Source organism: Pleurodeles waltl, chromosome 3_1 (assembly GCF_031143425.1).
Source record: "Pleurodeles waltl isolate 20211129_DDA chromosome 3_1, aPleWal1.hap1.20221129, whole genome shotgun sequence".
NCBI lineage: Eukaryota > Metazoa > Chordata > Amphibia > Caudata > Salamandridae > Pleurodeles > Pleurodeles waltl.
Genome location: NC_090440.1, coordinates 1,786,029,727 through 1,786,053,878, shown reverse-complemented (window position 1 = coordinate 1,786,053,878; position 24,152 = coordinate 1,786,029,727). Strand labels below are relative to the sequence as shown.

The following is a 24,152-nucleotide window of genomic DNA, read 5'->3' as shown; positions in this document are numbered from 1 at the left end:
TCTCCTATCTGGGATGTTTTTAAAGAGACACTCAAAACCTTTCACAGGTACTAATAAGTGCATAAGTGATATGTCTGATCTATCCCTGGGCTCTGCTTCCCCTTTCACCCACCCAACAGACTATCTTGTAGAACGTGGGCCTGTGTTGGAGTTATTGCAGGAGCCCAAATAAAGCAGCTAATCGTCCTTTTTATTTTCTGTGAATGTGTAACACCCATCTCTGGGCTAGATAGCAACAGTATGCAGACACACAAGTTGTGCACTTTTCTCTAGAGCACTAGCATCTGTTGAGTGCATACATGATTTTCTCATTATAACAAGGCTATCTCAATTATTCATTTATCTGAGGGAGACAATATGAACCAGAATGCACAAGAAAACAAAATATATAAGACATATTCAACCATTCAGAGTCAATGTAATTTTAAAATGTTAGCTTTGCTGAAGTAGCTTACCATACTATGGAAAGATGATCAGTCGAGGCCCACACTCTAGGCACTGATGTGCTCTGTTAAGATAGAAATTAAAAAGCATCAGATACTGAATGATACCTGTTGTGTAGCTTGAAACAGCTCTTATCACATATGGTTCACTGTGACAGCAGTACAATGTGCAAAAGAGAGCCAAAAGGAGCAAGTGTCAACACTGATCACTTAATCAGTTTATGTTTAATGTTATATGCAGTTGCCCAACAACTCAGCAATTTGAAACTATTTGTAGGTACAGCCTTTTCTTTTTAAACTCAAATGAGAAATGTATGGTACACTTGCAGAGATACGTGCATGCAACTTGAGATTCACTGATTAAATCCTCATCTAATAGTATCAATGTTTATTGACTAAGTACCAGGCCTTTTCACAGATCCATTAAGATTGTAATATAAAGATTGGATGATGCAGGGGAGTGGAATTCCTATAGCCTAATGTCCAGGACATACTTCTTAGGGTCAAGGACAACAAGCTGTCATGTTTATTCTTTCTCTGGGACAAGTGGGCCTCACCTCCTGCAACACAAACCCTTTGGCTGCCAGTTTTCCAGGAAAGGAACTGTCTGCAGTTGAGGTAATATTTGTGTCCATATGCTAATGCTATTTGAAATTGGATTTATGCTTCTTTCACCCCATCTGCGGGTCACGACCAGTAGCCAACGCCAGGGAGGGGTTTAAAAAATCCTCTGATGCATTGCACTGGAGGATTTTTTTAAATGTAAAATACCCTCATGAGACATAGAAGACTTTCCATGTTTCTCCCCATCCCCACCCATCCCTCTGTGACGTCAGCATGGCGAGATGCGCGCTGACACCACACTTCGTTTTCCCCACCGGAGCAGGAAGCAGCAGGAAAGGCTGCTTTCTGCTCTGGTGGGGAAAATGGGCCCAAAAGGGCCTACCAACCGTTCAGGAAGGCTACGTTTGAAAGGGGAGATTCTCCCCTTTCAAAGGAGGCCTTCCTGATATGCTTTCCTTGCCGTGGATCGCAGCACAGCTGCGATCCACGGGCAGGAAACCTCACTAGACACCAGGGGGGTCGGCCTCCTCTGAAAATGGGCCACCACCACCAAGAGGGCATATTATTTGAAAAAATAAATGGTCGTGCCCCCATAGGGGTTAAAAATTAATACAACAAATTGTAAAAACAAAAATAAAACTGACAGGGGGTCACCCTTGAGAAGGGCTGACCCCCTAAGGGGACAATTTTTTTTATTTTATTTAATAGCTGTATGGTTTCCGTGGGGGCCACGATCGCCCCCATCCAAACAGGGAAACCGTACAGCTATTAAAAAATATATATAGGTCTATATAGATAGATCTATATATAGATATATTTATATCCACCATTAAACTCAACATATTCATCATGCACTGTGATGCTACAGATTGCTACCTAGCAATGTATATATATATATATATATATATATATATATATATATATATCCCTCATTAAACTCAATATATTTGTCATGCACTGTGATGCTACTGATTGCTACCTAGCAAAGTATGTATGTGTGTGGTATTTGTATAGCACAAACTTAGCCAAAAGGCAACAGAGCCCTGTACAAGGTCAAAGACATCTATATCTAGATAGATAGATAGATAGATATATAGATATATATATATATATATATATATATGTATCACTTTTGTCAATGCATGTGTGGTTTCCTTGGGGGCTGCGATCAGCCCCCCAGGGAAACCACACCCACATATAAAAGTAATCTCTTTTTCCATAGATGTGTGTGTGTGTATATATATATATATATATATATATATATATATATATATTCGCCACCAGTTGTCTCTTAGCTCTCGTCTTCAAAACAATGCACATACTCCAACCAACTCAATTCAACCGTAGCTTTTAGGCAGCAATAAAAGGTCAAGCTAACTCTTGTGATTATGTTTCTGCTAGAAAAGGATCTGACTTTTGGATAGTGGCACTTTTGATGTTATAAAGCAGTGCAGAAGGTGTATATGTCTATTGCAAAAATCAGATCTGTATTTTATGTGAATAGCTGAGTAGATTAGTAAAGCCAGACATTACCTGCGCTATAATACAAATGAAATGTATGTGCAAGGGGGCTAAGGAGAGATGAAGGGCCCTTTTTCTGGGTGGTAGTGATGGAAAACGAGGAGGAGGTCATGGGAGTGGGAGCACAAATGATTGTCGGACTGGGCGCCAGAGGCGCTAAAGACTGTGGCGATGGGTATGCGACGAGGTGAAGTAATAGTGTGTCTTTTTTGTTTTTTTGAGTGTCTTGACAGAATGTGCTGATTGAGGGAAGAAGCGAAGGTAAGGTGACCTTTACTGTTGCACGCATCACACACACATACCCACCAGCAATTTTGTCACTGTCTACGTAGGCTAGTGTTTGAGAGGGACAATTTAGACAGTAGCAGAGATGGCATCTTTTTGGATGACTACTGCTCTAACTCAGGTTCTAGAGGACAGCTCTGACGTAGGATCAGAGACTGAGACAGCATTTAAGGGACAGTATAATGGCACAGACTCAGAGTGATTTTTCAGCAGGAGGAGTCCCATCTGACAATTCCTCTTGGAGTGATTCTGAGGGAGGTGATGAGGACAGTTCTGCTGTCCCTTTGCAAGCACAGTCTGTGCAGTGGGCCTTTAGTGCGTTAGCCCAACCCAGAGAGCAGGTGCCGTTGGTGGCAAGCACAGAAAGAGTGCTCTCTTGGGTGCTCCCCAATTTATTTCAGCCCCAAATTCCATCGCCTAAATCGTATTGTGGAGACATCAAAATGATCTATCACAAAACAACCTAGTTTTGTAAGGTAGGCACCTGTGTTTTTGGTCCTGGGCTCAGCGGAACATATAGGGAAACCTACCAAACCCAGACATTTCTGGAAACTAGAAAACCAGGTTGAGTCCACGGATGTGTGGCTTGTGTGGATTCCCTAAAGTTTTCTTACCCAGAATACCCTGAAAAGGTGAAATGTTGAATAAAAACTCTATTTCTTCTTGCATTTATGTCACACAAACTATAGGAATATGCTATGATCCACAAAATACCTACCACCCAGTGTTTCCCCACCTGTCTTTATAAAAATGCTACACAACTTCAGTGCCTGTACCTGGTGCCTGACCCAGGAATGGATCACCCCAATGTCAACAGTTGCCCTCATGTAAGGACAAACATTGACCGTTGTGTGATCCATTCCTGACACAGGCATTAGGCCTACCCAAACAAGTGAGGTACCATTTTTATCGGAAGACTTAGGGGAATGCTGGGTGGAAACAAGTTTGTGGCTCTCCTCAGATTCCAGAACTTTCCATCGCCGAAATGTGCAGCAAACATGTTTATTTAGCCAAACTTTGAGGTTTGCAAAGAATTCTGGGTGCCAGAACCCAGTAAGAGCCCCACAAGTCACCCCATTATGGTTTCCCCTATGTGTCTACATTCCATAAATGTATGGGTTTGGTAGGTTTCCGTAGGTGCCGGCTGAGCTAGAGACCAAAATCCACAGCTAGGCACTTTTCAAAAAAACGCCTGTTTCCATTAGAAAAATGTGGTGTGTCCACATTGTGTTTTGGGGCATTTCCTGTTGCGGGCACTAGGCCTACCCACATAGGTGAGGTACCATTTTTATGGGGTGATTTGGGGGAAAGCTGGGTGGAAGGAAATTTTGTGGCTCGCCTCAGATTCCAGAACTTTTTAGCACCAAAATGTGAGGAAAGAGTGTTTTTAGCCCAAGTTTGAGGTTTGCAAAGGATTCTGGGTGACAGTACCCAGTGAGAGCCCCACAGGTCACCCCATACTGGATTTCCCTAGGTGTCAATTCCCATAAATGTATAGTTTTTATAGATTTCCACATGTGCAGGCTGAGATACAGCCCAAAATCCACAGCTAGGCACTTTTAAAAAAACACATAATTTTTCAATAGAAAAATGTGATGTGTCCAAGTTGCGTTTTAGGGCGTTTCCTGCTGTGGGCACTAGGCCTACCCACACAAGTGAGGTACCATTTTTATGGGAAGACTTGGGGGAACGCTGGGTGGAAGTAAGTTTGTGGCTCCCCTCACATTCTAGAACTTTGCAGCACCAAAATTTGAGGAAAATATTTTTTAGCCCTGGTTTGAGGTTTGCAAATAATTTTGGGTGACAGAACCCAGTAAGAGCCCCGCAAGTCACTCCATCCTGGATTCCCCTAGGTGTTTACTTTCCATATATGTGTAGGTTTGGCAGGTTTCCCTAGGTGCCAGCTGAGCTACAGCCCAAAATACATAGCTAGGCACTTAGCAAAAAACACATAATTTTTCAATGGAAAAATGTGATGTGTCCATGTTGCGTTTTGGGGCGTTTCCTGTCACGGGCACTAGGCTTATCCACACAAGTGAGGTACCATTTTTATTGGGAGACTTTAGGCAAAACAGAATAGAAGAACCATTGCCAATTCTTTTTCTCTACATTTTGCCTTCCAAATGTAAGGCAGTGTGTAAGAAAGAAGTCATTTTGAGAAATGCCCTGTAATTCACATGCTAGTATGGGGACCCCCAAATTCAGAGATGTGGAAATAACCACTGTTTCTAAACTCCATACCTTGTGGCCATTTTGGAAGTACAAAGGTTTCCTTGATACGCATTTTTGACCCTTTATATTTTACCAAATGAATTGCTGTATAGCCGGTATACAATGAAAACTCATTGCAAGGTGCAGCTCATTTATTGGCTCTTGATGAACCTACATGCCCTATATATCCAGCAACCATAAGAGTCCAGCAGAGATAACAGTATATTACTTTCAAAAATCTGCCATAGTTGGAAAAGGTTACATAAGAAAACGTGGACAGAAGTGTCTGTTTTTTTTTAACTCAATTTCAATCTTTGTGTTATTTTCTGTAAAAAAAACCTTGAAGGATCTACACAAATGACCCCTTGTTGAATCCAGAATTGTCTCCTTTTCAGAAATGTTTAGCTGTCCGGGATACAGCACTCATTTCACACCTATTTCTGTCACTAACTGGAAGGAGGCTGAAAGCACAAAAAATAGTGAAAATGGGGAATGTCCCAGTAAAATGCCAAAACGGTGTTGAAAAAATGCGGTTTTCTGATTCAACTCTGCCTGTTCCTGAAAGATGGGAAGATGGTGATTTTAGAACGCACACTGTTTGTTGATGCCGTTTGCAAGAAAAAAAAACCAGATACTTTCTTCTGCAGCACTTTTTTCCCACTTTTCAAAAAGAAAAAAAAAAAAAAAACACACACACACATTTTAGCTGTATTTTGGCTAATGTATTGGTCTCCTCCATGGGAACCCACAAACTCTGGGTACCTTTACAATCCCGAGAAAATTGGGAAAAAAGGACGTAAATTTGTCATGGATAGCTTATGTGCACGAAAAGTTATGGGGGCCTAAGCATGAACTAGCCCAAATAGCCCAAATAGCCAAAAAGGGGCTAAGCCTTTGGGGTGGGGCGGGGGAGGGATACCCAGCAGCTAAGTGGTTAATGCAAAGTGTTTATTTTTAGGGTGAGCAATCAAAATAACTGTTGTAAGGTCACACTACACTACAGTCAGAGGTTCCAATAAAAAAAAGTGTGTACACACATTTGAAAAGTTTATTAATATTGCTCCCAGACTGCTCTTTGATTAGATTCAGATGTATGCAGAAGCTTGTAAGGAAGATTGATGTTTCTTTCCTTTCAAAATAAAATGTTCAGAAAATTAAATGCAAGTAGAAAAAACGTTTTGCTAAATTACTGTGAAATTTTAGGTACTATTTCTTTGAAGCAACATTTAGTAAACTGTGTCAATGCATGCTAGTATTTCCAAAAAATATTAATAATGGAATATCAGTGTAACCATTTTCATCAAGATTATGGTAAACATGAAAATAAACAAGCACTGTCAACTGTCAAAGTCAACCGATCTGAAATTGTTGGTCAGCCTTTTGGTTTTGTCAATGAGTGTCTTGTTTTGACATGACTTTTGTAACACTTTATATTTGTGGGAGCTGCCAGGCCATCACCATTGTAACAGACTTTGGCAAAAAGCTAAAAAAAAAAAAAAAGAAATGGGTCTCAAAAAGCCCACATTGCCACAGAAGTTCCTGGCACTTAACAAAACTACTTTGTGTGCCAATATGCTCCTTGTGGAACAGCAGAATGCTATCACTCACAGTAAAGCCAGCAGACAGATGGATAGAGGGAGAAATAGAATTTTAACAAAAACAAAATGTCTTGGTTAACTCCAGACCTATTTGGGGGCCCAATTCTTAACAAAAGTCAGAAAAGTGCACCCATGGTATATGTCTTTTCATTTTTGGCTTTCATGAATTCACACAAATTTACAGAAGTAGACAAGGAAATCGTACTCCTAGAACTTATTTGTGAACTGTATTTTAGCACAGCATATATATATATGTAGAATTGCTCATGCGAAAATCAATTGAGCATTTACAAGTTCACTTTACCTCTGGCTACATTTTTCACAACCCTGGAACAACTTCTACTTCTGCCCTTGTCAGGAGTAAATTTCCAACCTTTCTCAGTATGGGAAAAGATTAGAGAAGAGTTGGCGAAAATCCTTAACACACGCATTTTACTAGGTTTGCACAGACTCAAAGGCATCCAGCCCTGGAACATTTGCTTACTGCTTCCTTCAGGCCCAGTATATAGATCTGTGGAAAGGTGGCAAAATACGAAAATTGCTATGGAAGGGCTTGAAATTGCTAGCATTCAAGTCCTACTATAGTATTAGCCCTGGCATAATCAAGGAGGCCATTATCAGAGCTCTTACATAGCGAGATTGCTGCTATAATTTGTCACTGCACTGCATAGCTCCAAAAGAACAAGAAGATTTGTTTTACAGGGACAAGTAGATTAATGAAGCAACCTGTCCCATGGACAAGTAGATATTTTATTAAATTCCACACCCCTGTTGATGGTATCTCCTATTTGAGGTAGGGCTACCACCTGGTCAGTATCTTACCAGCATGACTCGTATTTTTATGTCAAGAAAGAGAAATAATTGTCAAAAATATCAGCAAAAACAGGTATTTTTATACCTTAACATATAAACCTAGAACACCAAACCTAAGAAGAAGCCGCCTGAAATAGTACATTAGAGGTGCAGAACTTATTCCCAAATGGTTATTAAAGAAAACCGAAACAGAATTTCAAACTTAAAAAAGAATACAGGGGATTTTACACAAATGTTTACTCACAGGTTCCTACTTACAGGTTCCTGGTTGTGGCCTTTTCAGAATCTCAAACCATAAGCAAAAGGGAACTGATTTACAAAGGTATATATATATATATATATATATATATATATATATATATATATATATACACACATATGTGGATATTTAATCTTATGTATATTTACTACAATATATATATGTAACTATGGTGGAGCCCCCTACAACAGAATTAAAGTGTTAAAGCTACTACTAATAACTTTGTACACATAGGTGGACATCTCTGCCACAGTGGTAGACGTCTCTATGGAAAATTATAAGGAAAATTATTTAAAGTTTATTATTCTTGTCCATCACAGCACATTAGCTCATCAAATTAGGTATGTATTAAATGATTACTTTAAATAGGATGACAAAGCAGGTCAAAAAAGTTAACATCAACCCTTCCAGTAAAGGTTTATTGATTGCAAACAAAACTAGTTGTGCAACCTTTTGAAGAAACAGGGGTTGTGTGCTCCTGGTTAAAAACTTATTGAACAAACCTGTTCTGCAGAAACCTTTGTGGTGAATTGATATTTATGCATTTTTTCAAAGGAATGAGTTAGTTCCCTTTGGAAATGTTATTTCTGGTGGACATTCTATTTACCTTACAATTCTTCAACTCACGAGTCAACCTCAGGTACATGTCCGGGTCCGGCCAAGCTGAAATAGCTCACCTGAACTAGTAATTAGCACAACAGCACCAAGTGAACTCCAGTGCCTTCCTGTATGTGCCTCACGGAATCATATATGGCAGCACCTGGACACGCAATAAATTTTATACACTCTTTTCGACACAGATTCACCCTTCACTGAAATTTATTTTCAAAACTTGTTGTGCAGTAACTTAAGATAAAATGACCTCCATGAAGAAATCAGAATGTCACTTCTGTGCCCTCTCATTAAACCTCATCAGAGTTTGGAATGTGCAAATGCTTACAAGTCCTTTTCACGTTGCAGCTTTACGTGATTGACAGCTATCGCTTCGTGGAACAGAAGGGAACTCTTTAATGCTCCAAATAAGCTGCACTAAAGGATTCCAGCCCATCAAGGACTTGGTTCACCAACCTTTTGAAGGTTCAGTCTTCAATCCAAAAGGCATAACAGTGAACTGATAATGCTCACTTGGAGTGGAAAATGCAGACCTCTCTTTTGCTCCTGGAGTCAGGCCAATCTTCCAGTACCCAGATGTTAACACAAAAGAACTCAGATATCTGGCTGCCACCAGTCTGTCAATGAGCTCATCAGCATGCAGTGTCAGGATTATGGGGCTCATTTACAGTTAGCCGGGCCTTGAGAATTGTCATAAATTAGCAGTTCCTTAGTCAAGCCAAACTCACTGTTCCTTCACCCCATTCAGAGGTGGAAAACAGTTTAAGTTTTCCAAGGTAAACCCACAGCCAACAATGCCAAGGGAAGCTTCAGCTGGAAGCACGCGGCCACTGGGCCACCACATTTATTGCATCAGATGACTTGCCATATTTTAGGCAGATGTTTTTTTTTCCCCCTGTCTGCTCCCACTATAATAGGCACGATAGTCAAACACAGGAAAACAAAACAATGACAGCTATCCTACCACACCCCTCATAAGCAGGGAGTAAACTCCCAGGACCTCAGAGTCGTCAAAGAGTTTTAGTGATGTAGAAATAAACTCCTGCTTTGAGGGTTTGTTTCTGCGAAATAAATATATATGCTGCCAAGCTTCCATGACATGATGGCCCGCTAAAATATACGTTTTTCTGAAATTAATTTTGTTGCACCAATAAAAGCACTTTCAGCAAAATGTTACTGAAAGAAAGCAAGGATGTCAAAGTATAGCTGCCAGCTATATTTGATTCATTTTTTTCTGGTGAATGGATGTTATACTCGGAACTTGTCAGATTACTACATTTTTAGGGATATTGCCTGTAGGCATGCTCATTTTGTACAAGGGATATAGGCCACTGTTTTATTACTGAAGAGCCACAATATTCTAAAGTCTAATAGGCAGCATATGTAGTTGCTGTAAAGATTGGTATAAATTATAATGCTTGTTAGCACACAACTATAAAATGCATGTATTTCAGATTCCTTTCAGATGTATTTAGAGGTTCCAACTGATTTTGTCTTTTTGTCATACTAGTGTCTGAAACACTGACGAGCTTAAGTCCCCAGAATTTTTACTGCATAGTCAGAAAAGCTTATCGGTCACAACTTCAAAAGCTACTCTCGAGCCCTCACTACAATGTGTTCTAGATTCTGCTCTCACTTTAAGATCATACATAGATGTGCCAGATCCCATGCCAATGCTTGCCTCATAGGAACTTGCACAACATGGTACAATCACTCTCTACCACACAGAGTGTTTATTTCCACAACAGTCATTTATCTTTTGTTTCTCTTATCACACAATGGAGACATTTTGAAATACCAGACATATTGTAACTTTCAGGCAATTCACAGTCTCCATCACGAATCAGAGGGGACCCATTTGTTTTGGGTCTTGCTTCAAATGTAACCCATGAATTTATCTAGATACAGACTTGCTGCTTGAGCCAAGCTACCAAGAGTGAGACAGGTGTTTCCTCCCAAAAAATATTTTAAATCTTAGTAGTCAGATTGTTTGAGTTTTGCAGTTACAGCACACATCAAGACTGTGGTATGTATCTCTTCCCTGTCGTCTAACTGTAAAGTTTCCAGGCACATTTTGTTGATATTTAACGGGCAACTTATTTGCAACTAAATGTGTACTCGGTTTGCAAAGAAGCAGGTAAAGAGTACAACATCTGTAAACAACTTTTTTCCTGACAGCTGATCTATATATGTGCATGACCCTGCCCTTTGATATTTTGAGGCTACAACACCCAAAGGACGGAGCAAATAATAGTAATGAAAAGTTAGCATGAAAAGAAAAATAGGCTTGTAAGACATAAAAGTGGCAGATCTTCAGTGAAGTTGGATGGGGGCTTCCTTATTGGAGCACACTTAAGCCATGGTTGTCAGCTGTTTGCTTTTCATAACACTAGTGACTTACTCTCTGTTCATAGTTGGTGCAGCTCTCCGACTATCTGTTACGGCATAGTGTCTCTCCTGTTAGCAGTTAGTAGCATGGCTATGGTCCAGAAGCAATGGCTGAAGGTCTTCTGATCGATAGACCCCCTGACATGCAACTTCAGCAAAGCAATGACTCTATTGATAACACACTCTTTTTCCTTTCAGCAACAGTCCTTAAATGTTGCTATGCAAAAGTGACAACTGGTTTCCTGGGGCACCAGGGCAGTCAGGAGTTACTAGGCTCCAGTTGCATCAGTTGGAGTTGTTTACCACTGGTGTCCTGGGATCACAGGAATACTGGACCCCAAACTAGATAACCTGGGACTCCCCTACAGCAGTTGACTCTCTCAGGGTAGCAAGATAGAGCGGGCCAAGGCTTACACGAGAAGGAGGGGTGATCAGACATTCAAATTATAGTTTACACCATAATACCCACTAATTAGATCAATGTCTAGTCAGTGCTTTATCAAACAAGAGCACCTTAATAAACACAAGAAAAATATAGTACACATAAAACTAAGATACAGCTCCCTGGGCCAGAATTCTGACCCCAACCAGTAATACAGCCTAAACACTAAGAACTATAAAAACATAGTTAACATTGTAATATAAAGATAAAGAGCATGTCGCACAGGGTTATTCTAGAATGCTAAAGCAATGGTACCAATACTTGTATTGCAATGATTTGGTTTCAGCAGTTGATATAAAGTCAAATATTCCTGGTTCACCCACTGTCCCACCATCCAAAGCAACACAAGTGTCCACCCCTCCTTGACAAGGACACTGCTATGGTGGTGTCAGGGGTCTAGTTATGTCTGCTTGTTGATTTGGCACAGTTACTAGAGTACCACTAGTTCAGTATTTACTAGGCTAACTGTAGGATTGTAGTAGCTGGCAAGGATGACAGTCCACCCTGATGCCCTCAGTTGACACAAAAGGGGTGGGGGCCTGTACCACAAAGGCTATTGGTCACAGATTAGATTTTCTAATAGCAGGGCACCCACTGGGACGGTGCAACTTGCTACCAGTATGGGACAAGCTAGGACAAAGCTGGAGACTATGCAAGTCCAGGGCAGGGGCCAAGGGTTCAAATGGTAAGTTCTGCAAAATGGCACTCTTGCCCAGCTTAAAATGGTAACTGGAAGCCAAACAGACTCCCAAATCCCAGGTGAGTGGTATGGGGTGAAGCTATCTAACCTTCAATCACGATATAGAGCTTCCCCCGTCTCCCTCAATGTTGATGAGCAGCAAGTTTTCTTATTTTGAGCAGCTGCCGGAATCTCCTTGTATTCCAAGGGACGAATAGCCTCTACAAGCCTCACAGATACAACTGTCTGACGAGCTGAAGCAGAGTTCCTACGTCAGACTAGAAAATTCCTTTCACGAGTAATCCATCACAAATACACCTTCTCAAGTTCATACCCTATCCCCGTCTGAAAGGAGAACAGCAATCCAACCCCTAGATTCCAATCCTGGAGCTCGGTTGCCTCATCAGAAAATAGTAGAGCCTTGATCGACCAACAGGTCGATGAGCCGAGACCTATCCATCCCTGACTGACAGGATAATAATCAGAGGGTCTGCTCCATTTGCATCCTGAGTGCCCCTCCCATTCTGGGTATAATTCCTGCATGTTCACAGTGTTATCAGTACATGAACAGTCCATGTGATGGAGATGGTAGGCCAGCCCTCCTAAAGGGAACCATGGTACAGGTATTCCTGAATATAGATTACTGCTGCCACCACTGTCAGTCTACCAGAGCCTACGTAAGAGGTCAGTAGCCACTCCCTTTAAAAGAGGGGTACACTATGCATGCTCCCTTGACCTCAGGCCCAAGCTCTAGGACATGAATGACATGAATGATTGTTATGTTCACTGAGGTAGTGATCAAGAAAACGTACAGTACTTTCAAGTGACTTGCCAGGAGATCAACATAGGGCAGGGAAGCACGCTCTTCAAACCCATGCAGAAGACTTCCAGGTCCAGATGCACAATACTTTTAGAACAGATATCAAATGTAAAGAAATACTCTTTACCACGACTGATAAGGCACTGTTGTAATGATGCAATTTTGGCAGAAAAGTTAGCCCTGATCGAACTTGGAAATCTCGGAAGCCTCCAGCTACCGAAAGGATGGTTATATTTCTCAGGTCCTGGGCCTTCATGATCCAGTAGTTGTTAACAGTATCATAAAAATCTGCAAGTGAAACAGAAAAACATTGTGTTTTGTTGTTAAAAGATAATCAAATGGAGAATTAGATTAAGGACCACAGGTACTTGTATCACAGACAATATGAAGATTACATCTCTATTTTGTTATTTTAGCTGAATATGGTTATTTACAAAAATAACTCCAGTAGGTTACTTTATTCACATATAGTGGAGAAGAGCAGCTACGGTTAAACACCATACAATACCTCCTCATCACACTGGATGATAACCCAAAGGCAGTACTCAAACTACTGATCACTGAAGCAATATCAATAACTGTGGTCTTACAAATTCTCCTGCAGCAATTCCCCAACAATATAGGAATCTCATAAAAATACACGCCTATATTGTGCATTTGTGTAAATAATATATATCAGTACTGCCTGTCTTCCAAAGGTTGCCTTAAATACCCAAGCACAACTACCAAAATCATCCACTCCCACATAATCCACTACAGACCAATGATCCATAGTCCCTCCACACAAATCCTTTTTTTTTTTAAACAAGTCTGCAAGCACTGGAATAATAGCAAACATTGCTTTATTGAGAATTTCAACTCCTGGTTGACTCTTCAGAAGACTGTGGCCTTCTAAAGAAAATGAACCAGCCAACAAATGTCTGGATCCACCAACAATCATGGGCATATACTTATTCAGAGCTTTTCAAAGGACATTGCCACTACTGTATAAAAAAAGGCAGGATGTAGGTTGGTCTGACCACCTTTACCTTTCCTTTTCAAACATTTTGGTCATCCTCCTCACCACTACGTTGAAAAGGCAGCCACGATTCATCCGAAAGACAAACAAAAACATAATTGTAAATTCCAATATGCCCTTCCAAGATGACCTGATGAGCTGATGGGACACAAACAACAGTGCTTCCCTCCTAAGTAGGCCTGGTTGGAACTTGTGGAGTTTCACTCTTCGGAATTCCACAGAGTTACCTAAAAACTCCACATAATTCCACAAGTGGCGTTATTTCGGTACGTGGCTCTGCTACACTCATTTTTAGCTTGTCCCGCACAGTAAAATCAGTACGAACTGCACCACATGGTGCAATAGAAGGCTTTGCCTTTTCCTGCTGACTTGAGTAGATTTTCCAAACCACCCTCATTGAGAAATGACGTTGGGAAGCATTCTAGAGCCCAGGGACACATATTTTCACTCGCACTTGCCAACTTAATGTTGGTGAGCCACATGTGAGAAAAATCTCCGCCATGCAGTGGTTGGCGGAGTCTTGACGGAACTCTGCAATCCAAGTGGAATGCTGAGTGGGCAAAACTCCACGAACTCCGCCGACAAAGCAGAATTTTTTGCCCACCCCTACTCCTGTACCCTCTGAAACAAACTCAGTGCTTCAGGAAACAATCTCAATGTAGAGCCTTGCTTGTTCATCAAATATCCTGAAAATGTAAATATAAAAAGCGGTAAGGAAAGAAACAGGAAAATACACTTTCATAGAATCTAAGTGCTAATAAAAAATGTAGCAGCCTGCCACAGTCGCTGGCTGTCATTGCCCTTAATCGCAAGTGGGGACATGCTGTTGCAGGAGAAAGCCAGGGCAGTGATAGACTGTGAAAGCACCACGGAGACTCCTGGGCCTGGAGTCATCCATGGGATTTCCCACTGTCCAGTATACCCTAGAAACCTGTGCAAGTGTAGTATTGAAAAGGGAAATCATTGGGATGTATCTTCTTTTTGGGGAATGATTCATGGCTCAGTGTGGCAAAGTCGACTGAAAACACCAGACATCCGGACAAGGTATGTTTGTGAAACCAAAGTATGTTTATTCCAAATAGATACGCACAAAGAAAGAACCCACGACGGAGGCTTCCGATTAGTTCCGTACTCCACCGAAAATAACAGACCACGGTAGAACCAGGAATTAATCAAATGCCTCAGAACAGATTCCAAACTACATCACAATGAAAACGAAGCTATGCTACTAATAAGAATACTACATCACCCTCTCCCCTTAACAAATAAAAAACAAAACAAAAATTATAACAATAAAACTTCGAATCATGAATCTATACATCACAAAATCCAGAAATTTTGCTGGTAAAACAGATGGTCTGGATCTTTGGAAACATTGGCCACTTTGATTTGTTTCTTTAACAATAGCATCAGTACAAGATGATATCCTAGACCCTCCATGAGGCATTCAACTTGTACTATTCTCTTTTTGAGCTTGTGTGGTATGTGAACAGACATCAGTAGAAAGCACAGAATTGCCATCCTCATTATTACAACATGTTCTGAAAAATATTTCAGCTTGCGTTTTAGAAAATCGGTACCACACTGTCTTTATTATACCTCCCCTTGCCTATTAACAAAACAACCGCTTTGCTCATTTTAATCACCTTTACAGGTAGGGTAAACTTTATTTTGCCTTTTCTACTTTGTTCGGTTTCCTGATCAGAACCCAATCATTTACCTGTACAACAACTTCACAAGCGTTGTGTTTACTATCAAAATATTCATTTTGTTTAGACTGGTTATACCAAACCTTCTCTCTAAAATCATCTCCCAACAAATAGTTAGCTACATGACTATTTTTTTCACTAGTGCTAAGCCAAGCAGGCAACAAATTTGACTTCGCCTCTCTACCTCGTAATGCACGAAAAGGAGTTATATTAGTGGTAGAATGAGGTGTAGTCATATACGCCCACACTTTTTCTTTAAAAAATTCTGGAACATCAAGGTTTGAACTAAGAGCTGTTTGTACCCCTTCTTTTAAAAAATGATTGACGCTCTCAACCAAACCATTAGATGATGGACTATACAGTGCTACTTGCAAATGAACAATATCATGTTTGTGCATAAAATCTTTCATTTCTCTTGATACAAAATGTGTTTCATTATCTGTAACAACATATTTGGGATTCCCTTCAATTAGAAATTTTTTATCCAAAAATCCAATAGCTGATTTGGTACAAGGAGCATCTACGAACTCAAAATATATCTATTTCGAGAAATAATCCACTAAAACAATCAAGTATTTCCGCTCACCAGGTACCAAAACAAAAGGACCAGAGAAATCCATAGCCACTTTTGTCCATGGACTCTCTGGAATAGGTACAGGCAATAATGGTTTATGATTGGACTTCCAATGTTTGTCAGAAACAATACATTGTGGACATTTTTCAACCAAAATGGAAACAGACTTGTCCAAACCTGGCCACCAAAAATACTGTTTGAGTTTCTTAGATGTAGCTCAAATACCCAGATGCCCTGCATGTGCTAATTCAGTGAGACGTGCCCGTAAGGAAAAAGGAGGTACAAACAAAGTGTTTCGTGTGCAAATATTGTTTTCAATCAACAATTCTGAAGCCACTTGCACAAAACATTTTAAGTCATGAGATAGTGACTTTATTGGTAGCCACCCAGATTTAATATACTGAATCACTCTCTGTAAACACTCATCTTGCACAGTGGCACTTATCCACTCTTGCTCTGAAATCACACCGCCACACAAGGCAAGCACATCCACCATAGCTACAACGCACTGTTCATCTTTCAGTATACTTCCCTCTTTCTCATCCAAAGGTAACCTTGACAAACAATCTGCACGATAATCCTTCCCTCCTTGAAGATATTTTATACCAAAATTGTACTCTTGGAGTTTGGATAACAACCTGATTAGACGTGCAGATGCTTTGCCAAGTCCATTTCAACTTAGCATATAAACCAGAGGTTTATGGTCCGTTAACAAATCAAACAACATTCCCCAAACATATGTTTTAAATTTTTCTACTGCCCACACACAGGCTAATGCTTCTCATTCTATAGTACTATAATTTCTTTCTTTTGAAAAAGTTCTCGAAGCAAAATCCACTGTGTTTCTATACCTCTTAACCACTGTCCAAATACTGCCCCTATTACTTTGAGACTAGCATCAACCTTGATAAACGACTTTCCTTGAGGCTCAAACGGCTGTAGAGAAGGTGCTGCCACAACTAGTTTCTTGATCTCATTAAAAGCCAGGTCTACCTCTTTTGTCCAAACAAATTTGGCTCCTTTTTTAATAAGAGATCGTAAAGGCTGTACCAATAAACTGTAACCTGGGACAAACCTAGCATAGTACTCACAAAGCCCCAAATAAGACTTGAGTGAATCCTTGTCTGTAGGAGGAGGAGCATCCACAATGGCCTTCACATTACAAGCTTTGGGTTTGATTCCTGACTCTGAAATTGTATGCCCAAGTATTCTACTTCTTTTGTCATGAATTTGAACTTATCCAGTTTTACGGTCATTCCATGATGTGCCAATATGCCCACAACTTTCTCCAATACAACAACATGTTCATCCTTAGTTTTGGTGAAAACAAGAATATCATCTTGAAATGCTTGAACTTGTTTCACTTCACTTAACAGATTGTCCATACATTTTTGAAAAACACTTGCTGCTGAAGCAAGCCCAAAAGGTAATATTAAATATTTATAGGCCCCAAAAAGTGTGACAAATGTTGTCAAAAACTGAGAATCAGACGTAAGTACTATCTGATGATAGGCTGAGTGCAGATCTATAGTAGTGAAATACTTGGCATCTCCTACATTAGCTAACATCTCTTGTATGGGAGGTAACGGATGACAATCCACTACTATATTTTGATTAAGTGATCTGAGATCCACACAGAGTCTCAAATCACCAGTTTTTTTCTTCGTTATGACAATTGGTGACACCCACTCAGATGCAATAGTGGGTGTAATTACTCCTTCCTCTGTCAATTCCCCCAAAAGTTTATTTAAATCACTTCTCACACTTAAAGGTACTGCTCTGACCTTGTGTACGACTGGAACTGCTCCTTTCTTAAGTTTAATGTGATGTTCAAACCCTTCTACTCTACCTACAGCATCCCTGAAAACTTCAGGAAATTTCTGTGCCATTACCTGTTTGGTATCCTCATCATTCTTAATGTTTACAATAGGCATGTCACGCAGTACAACAGGAGTTTTACGGCCCGGACACAGGTATATACCTAATTTGGCCAAATCTCTCCACCCCACAAAATCTTGTCCTTTAACAGACACATAAATTTTAGTATTGATTACTCTACCCAGACACTCAAGATCAGAAATAAAATAACCTAACAAGTCCACATCTTGTTCTCCAAAAGCTTTTGGACATATATCAGCTGGTAACAATTTTAAACTCTTAGGCCATAATTCGTGAAATGTGCTATCAGCTAGAATAGTTACAGATGCACCAGAATCTGCCATTACTGTCATTTTATTTTTATCAATAGTGACTTGACAAAAAGGTCCGTCTAAAATTTTACTTTCTCCACAACCCGAAAGATTATTTTCCCTGGGGTCCAAGTCTATAGTCAATAGTACATTTGAAAATTTGTCTCTACATTCTTGCACATATTCCTCCTCATCAGGTAAACTGAGACTGTTGGCCTTCGTCTTGGTGTATGTTCCGACTGATGCTCTGCATACTGACTGAAAATGGCTCATCTTGTGACATCTGTTACATTTCTTTCCTGGTGCAGGACACGATGAAGAGTTTCCAATATGATTCTTAGATCCACACTTATAGCAAGTAGCTGTTTTTCTGAAATTTGTTTTTTTTTCTCAAGGTACATATAGATGTGGTTTCATTAGAGATGTAATTAATGGGAGACAAACCACTCTGGCTTTGGTGTTCTTCCCCATGACTTGGCATTACTTGGGTAGTAACAATAGATCTCTCAATACTCTTTGCTAGGTCTATGGTTTCCATCAAAGACGGGTTCCTGCAAGTCAACAGTCTTTCTTGAATTTTCTTTGAGAAGCAATTAAAAACAAATTGATCTCTTATGTAAATATCCACGCTATTCTCAAACTCACATTTGGATGCCAACACTCTTAGTGTGGCAATATATTCCTCCACCGTCTCATCACATGTTTGTTTACATTTGAAAAAATTATGTCTTTCCAAAAGAACACTTGGTTCTTCCGAATACTGCTTGCACATACGTTCTTTCGCTTCCAAATACAGATTCCAGGGAGTGTTTTCATTAGTAGGAGCGGGTATTATATTCAAATAATTTTGAGATTATCAAAAACCCTTTGCCCAGTGATACCTAGATGATTGAAAAGCAAGGCCATTTTCCTAACCGGCGAATATTCACTTGCGTCAGTAGCTGTGATATCATTTTCAAAAATGTGTAACCACTCCTTCCACTTTATATCTGGCTTACCGTGTTTTTGCAAGAAAGATTGTGGTTGAATTACTCCTTGAGATGTCGGCATTCCAACAACAAGTAACATTTTCCCCATTGAAGTGCTTTACAATTGTTATTATTTACGTATTTTATTGTTCATATATATATATATATATATATATATATATATATATATATATATATATATATATATATATATATATATATATATATATATATATATATATATATTCTGTAGAATGGATAAAATGTCCCAAAACAAGATGGCAACCAAAACAGAAAAACAAACTGATGAATGTCATGTAAATGGACTACATCACAAACCAAAATGGCTGTCAAAACGAAGAGCTGATGAATCTCCTTTAACAATATTTTTTTTCAATTACAGGAATGTTTTCCTCTGAAGATAACATTCAAGGTGTATCCTTTATTTGTTTATTTTTTTAAAGTTGTCTATGGTTTGTTCGTTTTTTTGATTTTATTTTTTTAATATATGCAAGTATCCAAGAACACCCAGCATGAGAGCTCGAACGCGCACTCAATTTGTTAACTTCAACACGTTGCTGTATTCCTCTATATCCCAGAATGCAGTGCGCGAGGGGTTGGACGTGCGCACAGATTGAAATGTGCGTTATATTGCACGCATCAGATCAGGAATGCACGCGTGTCAAGAAAACGTGGAGCACGTGCACCTTTTTAAAAAAAAAAACAACAAAAAAACTCAGCTTTCTTCTGAATCCCGCAAGTTACGATTGCGAAGATACACCGTCCTCAGGTGTATGTTTTTTTCTGCTCGTCGGTGGGTTCGTCGTTCGTCCAATCCGCTTCTACCCCACTCCTGGTACCAAATGTGGAAAAGTCGACGGAAAACACCAGACATCCGGATGAGGTATGTTTGTGAAACCAAAGTAGGATTATTCCAGATAGATACGCACAAAGGAAGAACCCACGACTGAGGCTTCCGATTAGCTCTGTACTCCACCGAAAATAACTGACCACAGTAGAACCACAAATGAATCAAATGCCTCAGAACTTACCTCAGCAGTTCAGACAGGGAAGCCTCGGAGGTCCCAGGAGGGTTCCCTCATTGGCTAACCAAGGCAGCAGTCCCAAGCCTCGGAGTCCCAGGAGGATTGGGACTGATGCCTTCCCTCACTGGCTGGCCTAAGGTCAGCCAATGAGTGAAGGTAGCAGTCCCAACTTGTCACAGAGTGGAATGGGGTCAGTGGGACTGCCGACCCCACCACACTGTGACAAAGTGACACTGATTGACACTCACCTGAGAGCTTCAGGGCTTAAAACTGAAGAGCCCAGGTCCGAAGCAATCAGTGACATTCTCCCTCATCATGAGGGGGAGAGCCTTGAGGCATCATTGCTAGACTGAAGGAGTCAAACACATAGGGCTGTGACTTCTTCAGCCCGGCAAAGTTCAGCTCAGGTAGCCAGGAGCCTGCACATTTAGCGCATGTCCGACTCCTGGCTGCCTACCCTGAACCAGAAGAGTATCTGTCAGGCTGACTTTTGTTCAGCCTGACTGATACTCTTCACGTCAGGAAAAAGGTAGGGGGGGGTGTGTCCCGTCAGCCCATAAGGACGGGCAGCAGCTGCTCCTGAGGCTCAGGGAAATACTGAGGGATTCCCGAGCCTTGGGATAGGGGGAAACAGGGGCATACTGTTAAGTCACAGTTAGCAGTTTCCACCACCGCATCACGTCTTACCTGCAAGGTAATGGGAAAGTGTAGTGGCGTTTACCTCCACTCGAGTTTAACAAGGCAAGTGTTTGGTGGACCTGAAAGTAAGAATACTGCCACTTCATTGGAGAATGAAAGGTAGATCTTTGACTGTGGGATGTTTTACACCTCCCTCTTTCAATATTGAAAAAGAGACCATAATGTTTTAGTTTTCTAAGATGTGGTGCCACTGGCAATGAAAATAAACATTTTTTTCTTAAGTCTGCATTGCGCTCAGATTTCAAATTAACTGACAATTTTGAGGTACATAGGAATTTAAACATGTCACATTCATTTCAATTAATTTACAAATTATGTGGATTGGGATAGTTCAGAGTGCAAATAAAAATAGCAACTTAGATAATGTGCTATCAATGTTATTGATTTCAGGTAAATAGTATTCTGATATTTTAATTCTAAGGCTAAAGTAAAGTGTTTTGTTCTAATTGTTTTCAAAATCAACAAATACAACTTTCAAATATCTAATGTTGCTTCCATCACCCTTCTCTTCTGCTGAATCTCTGCTGACATTAACCTTTCACAGCAAAGTAAAGTAAAATTTGGGGCTGTGGAAGTGACCTTACTATCCCTACTGCAATTATTTTTACTTTGGGCAAGGTACGGATTTTGGGCCAACCTGGGCATATTCGATGGAAAATACAGATACTGTGGGGCCTCCATGGCAGGATGGTGCCTCTCCCGGATAAAATGCTGGCCCTGGCACATTTGTGGTAATTCCAAGCATTTTAGGGCAGCCCATAGCACACGGGTGTTACTTAATGCTATATTGGGGCCACAGGCTGGCTCTAGAATACTGATGATTATTTTTTACACATTAGGATCCGTCCATGGCATGATGTTTCCCTGTGCCACTCAGAGTACTGCTGTTCCTTACACAATAATGGCTTATCAGGATCGTGCGAGGCTGATAAATGGGCCTGTAAGACATACTTTATCCAGGTGTAGAAGTAGTACATGTGATAGAAATAAAAAATTATGTTTGGGCTCCGGACTTCTAATTTAGTAAATATAGAAAAGTGGTATTTCAGGACAAGAATATTTATTTCATTAAAATTATAAGTTTTTGTTAGGGGGTAATTAAGTTTGAAAAAAACAAAAGTGTAGCTAACAGAAAAGATGTGTATTTTCATGTGCTGACAAGCTGATATTTCAGAACAAAATGATTGCATTTCCATGATATATCCTAAGCAGATATTCGAGTGATAATTGTAAACTGAGGCTATGCTAAATAATAGGGCATGTAAAATATAATTTCTTAAGGTACCCTATTAGAAGTATCTATTTTACTTGTGACTTTTCTAGGGAAATCGCGCTGAAGAATGCACTGTTTTGCCAGAATTCTCGCAACCTTATAGAGGCAGTTGAGCTAGTTTGATTTGCTCGCTCGGCCCTTGAAATTTGGGGCAGTTTTTCTAAACTATCACTTTCAACCAGTAACAGTCTTCATGGCTTTATCAAGAAAATACAAACTGACCCATAACGTGTTACATACCACAAGTTAGCCATAAAGTGTTGTGGTCTGAGATTTCTCATCTATATATCAGTGTCCATCTGTATTCTCTTCTACATCTGAAACCCTTCTGCTTATTTGTCAGTGGTCCTTGTAGCTGTTTCTGGGGCCAGATTACAACCCTCTTTTAATTCAGCAAATTACAAAAACTATCAAAGTTGTGTTTTGCCTGAGAATAGGAAGCTAAACTGCATTACAATTTATTTAGAGGAACATGTGTGGCACATTGGAAACTGGGAGCAAAATTGGACATGGCTGTTCTAACCCAGATTTCGTTCTGCCTTTTGGCAGTGGCAGTTCTTCTAATGATCCCGGCTGAGCTCACAGAGGTCACAAGAAGAGTTCATGGCAGGGACAGTGTTACATGAACTAGTGCAGCCGCACCACAGTACAGCAGGAGGGGGGATTTGCACCTCTGGCTGTTAATGTTCAGAAGCATATGCTGTAATTTCCTAAGACATGAAGAAAATATCTGTGCTGCAGTAATACCACACTATTGCCCAAGCTAGAATAAAAGTCTTACAGTGGATAGGAAATGCAGTTTACTAGTTATGACTCTGAAGCAATCACACCTGGGGTCACCTACGGATGATCAGATCTAGTACTGAGCATAAACTATAAGGAATTGCCTTATTATTGACAAGTATGATTCAGCTACCAATAACCCTATCGGTGTGGGTGTCGGCCAATAGCCAACCCCTACACACCCTCCCCAGTGCGTCTGTCGTCCACTGGCTCATAGCGGGCAATGGTAAAAAGGATCCTCTTATGCTTTATTCCATTTTTATCTAAAGAGTGGGGGAGGAGTGGAATCACTTCTGTATCTGCCCCTGCCATCCCTTCCATTCACCTGTGATATCAGCGCACCACGAGGTGCACTGACTTCACTGATTCCCCACAGGTGGGGGGAGAAGATGGAGGTAAGATCTTACTCAGCCATCCGGTAGGGTTTTGGGGGGCCATGAAACCTCCCATGGTTGCAGGGAGGTATCGTTGGAAAGGAGAGAGTCTCCCCTTTCTAACAATGGATTCCTTGCATGTTTTCCTCATGGTAATGGGCCGGCACCCACGGAGGGAAGTTTTTTGTTTTTCTTAACCTCTCCTGTTCCTTGGACGAGGTCACCTCATCCTACACCCCACCCGGGAACTGTGCTCCCCACCCACCCCCCAAGGCAGGGATGGAAGGGGGGGTGGGTGGGGTCTCCCCCCGTGACGTCAGCGCGCGAGCACGCACTGACAATCACAGAGCCTCCCCCATCGCGCACTGGAAGCTCAGCTTCCAGCGCGATCGAAAGAGAAATGCTTTGCATTTCTCTTTCGATCACGTGGGGGAGGCCCGGAGAGGCTTCAAAGGGAAGGAAATGGATTTCCTTCCCTTTGAAGTCTCTCCGAGCGTTTCAAAAGCCGGATTCCTTGCAATCCGGCTTTTGAAACGCCCACTAGACACCAGGGATTTGTTTTTGTTTTTTTTAAATTGTCATAAGGGAGCGACCCCTTGGGCAAGGGTCGCTCCCAGGGGGGGCATTTTTTTGGAAGGCCTTTTCTGCCCCCCCAAAACCTCTAGGCACGGGGATCTATTTCTTATTTTTTTTTTTTTTTTTTTTTTAGGTGGGGAGCGACCCCTTAGGCAAGGGTCGCTCCCCTAGGGGGCAAATTACATTTAGGCCATTTCTGCCCCCTTTGGGGGCATATTGGCCTATTTTGATGAGGCCAATCTGCCCCCAAGGGGGACAGAAACCACTAGTCACCAGAGATCTTTTTTTTTTTTTTTCTTTTTTTTTAG

The 24,152-nt window shown here is 40.7% G+C and overlaps 1 protein-coding gene across 5 annotated transcripts in view; it reads right to left on the bottom strand.

The window, feature by feature from the left end:
- The window catches only part of PGAP1 (post-GPI attachment to proteins inositol deacylase 1), a 764,579-nt gene that overhangs the window by 625,815 nt on the left and 114,612 nt on the right, over positions 1–24,152 (bottom strand). For all 5 annotated transcript variants that reach the window (XM_069225850.1, XM_069225846.1, XM_069225848.1 and 2 more), the window contains 2 exons: positions 12,763–12,923; positions 456–508 (listed from right to left, as the gene is read on the bottom strand). In XM_069225850.1, coding sequence (XP_069081951.1) covers positions 456–508; positions 12,763–12,923 — 214 coding nt within the window. The remainder of the gene's footprint in view (positions 1–455; positions 509–12,762; positions 12,924–24,152) is intronic.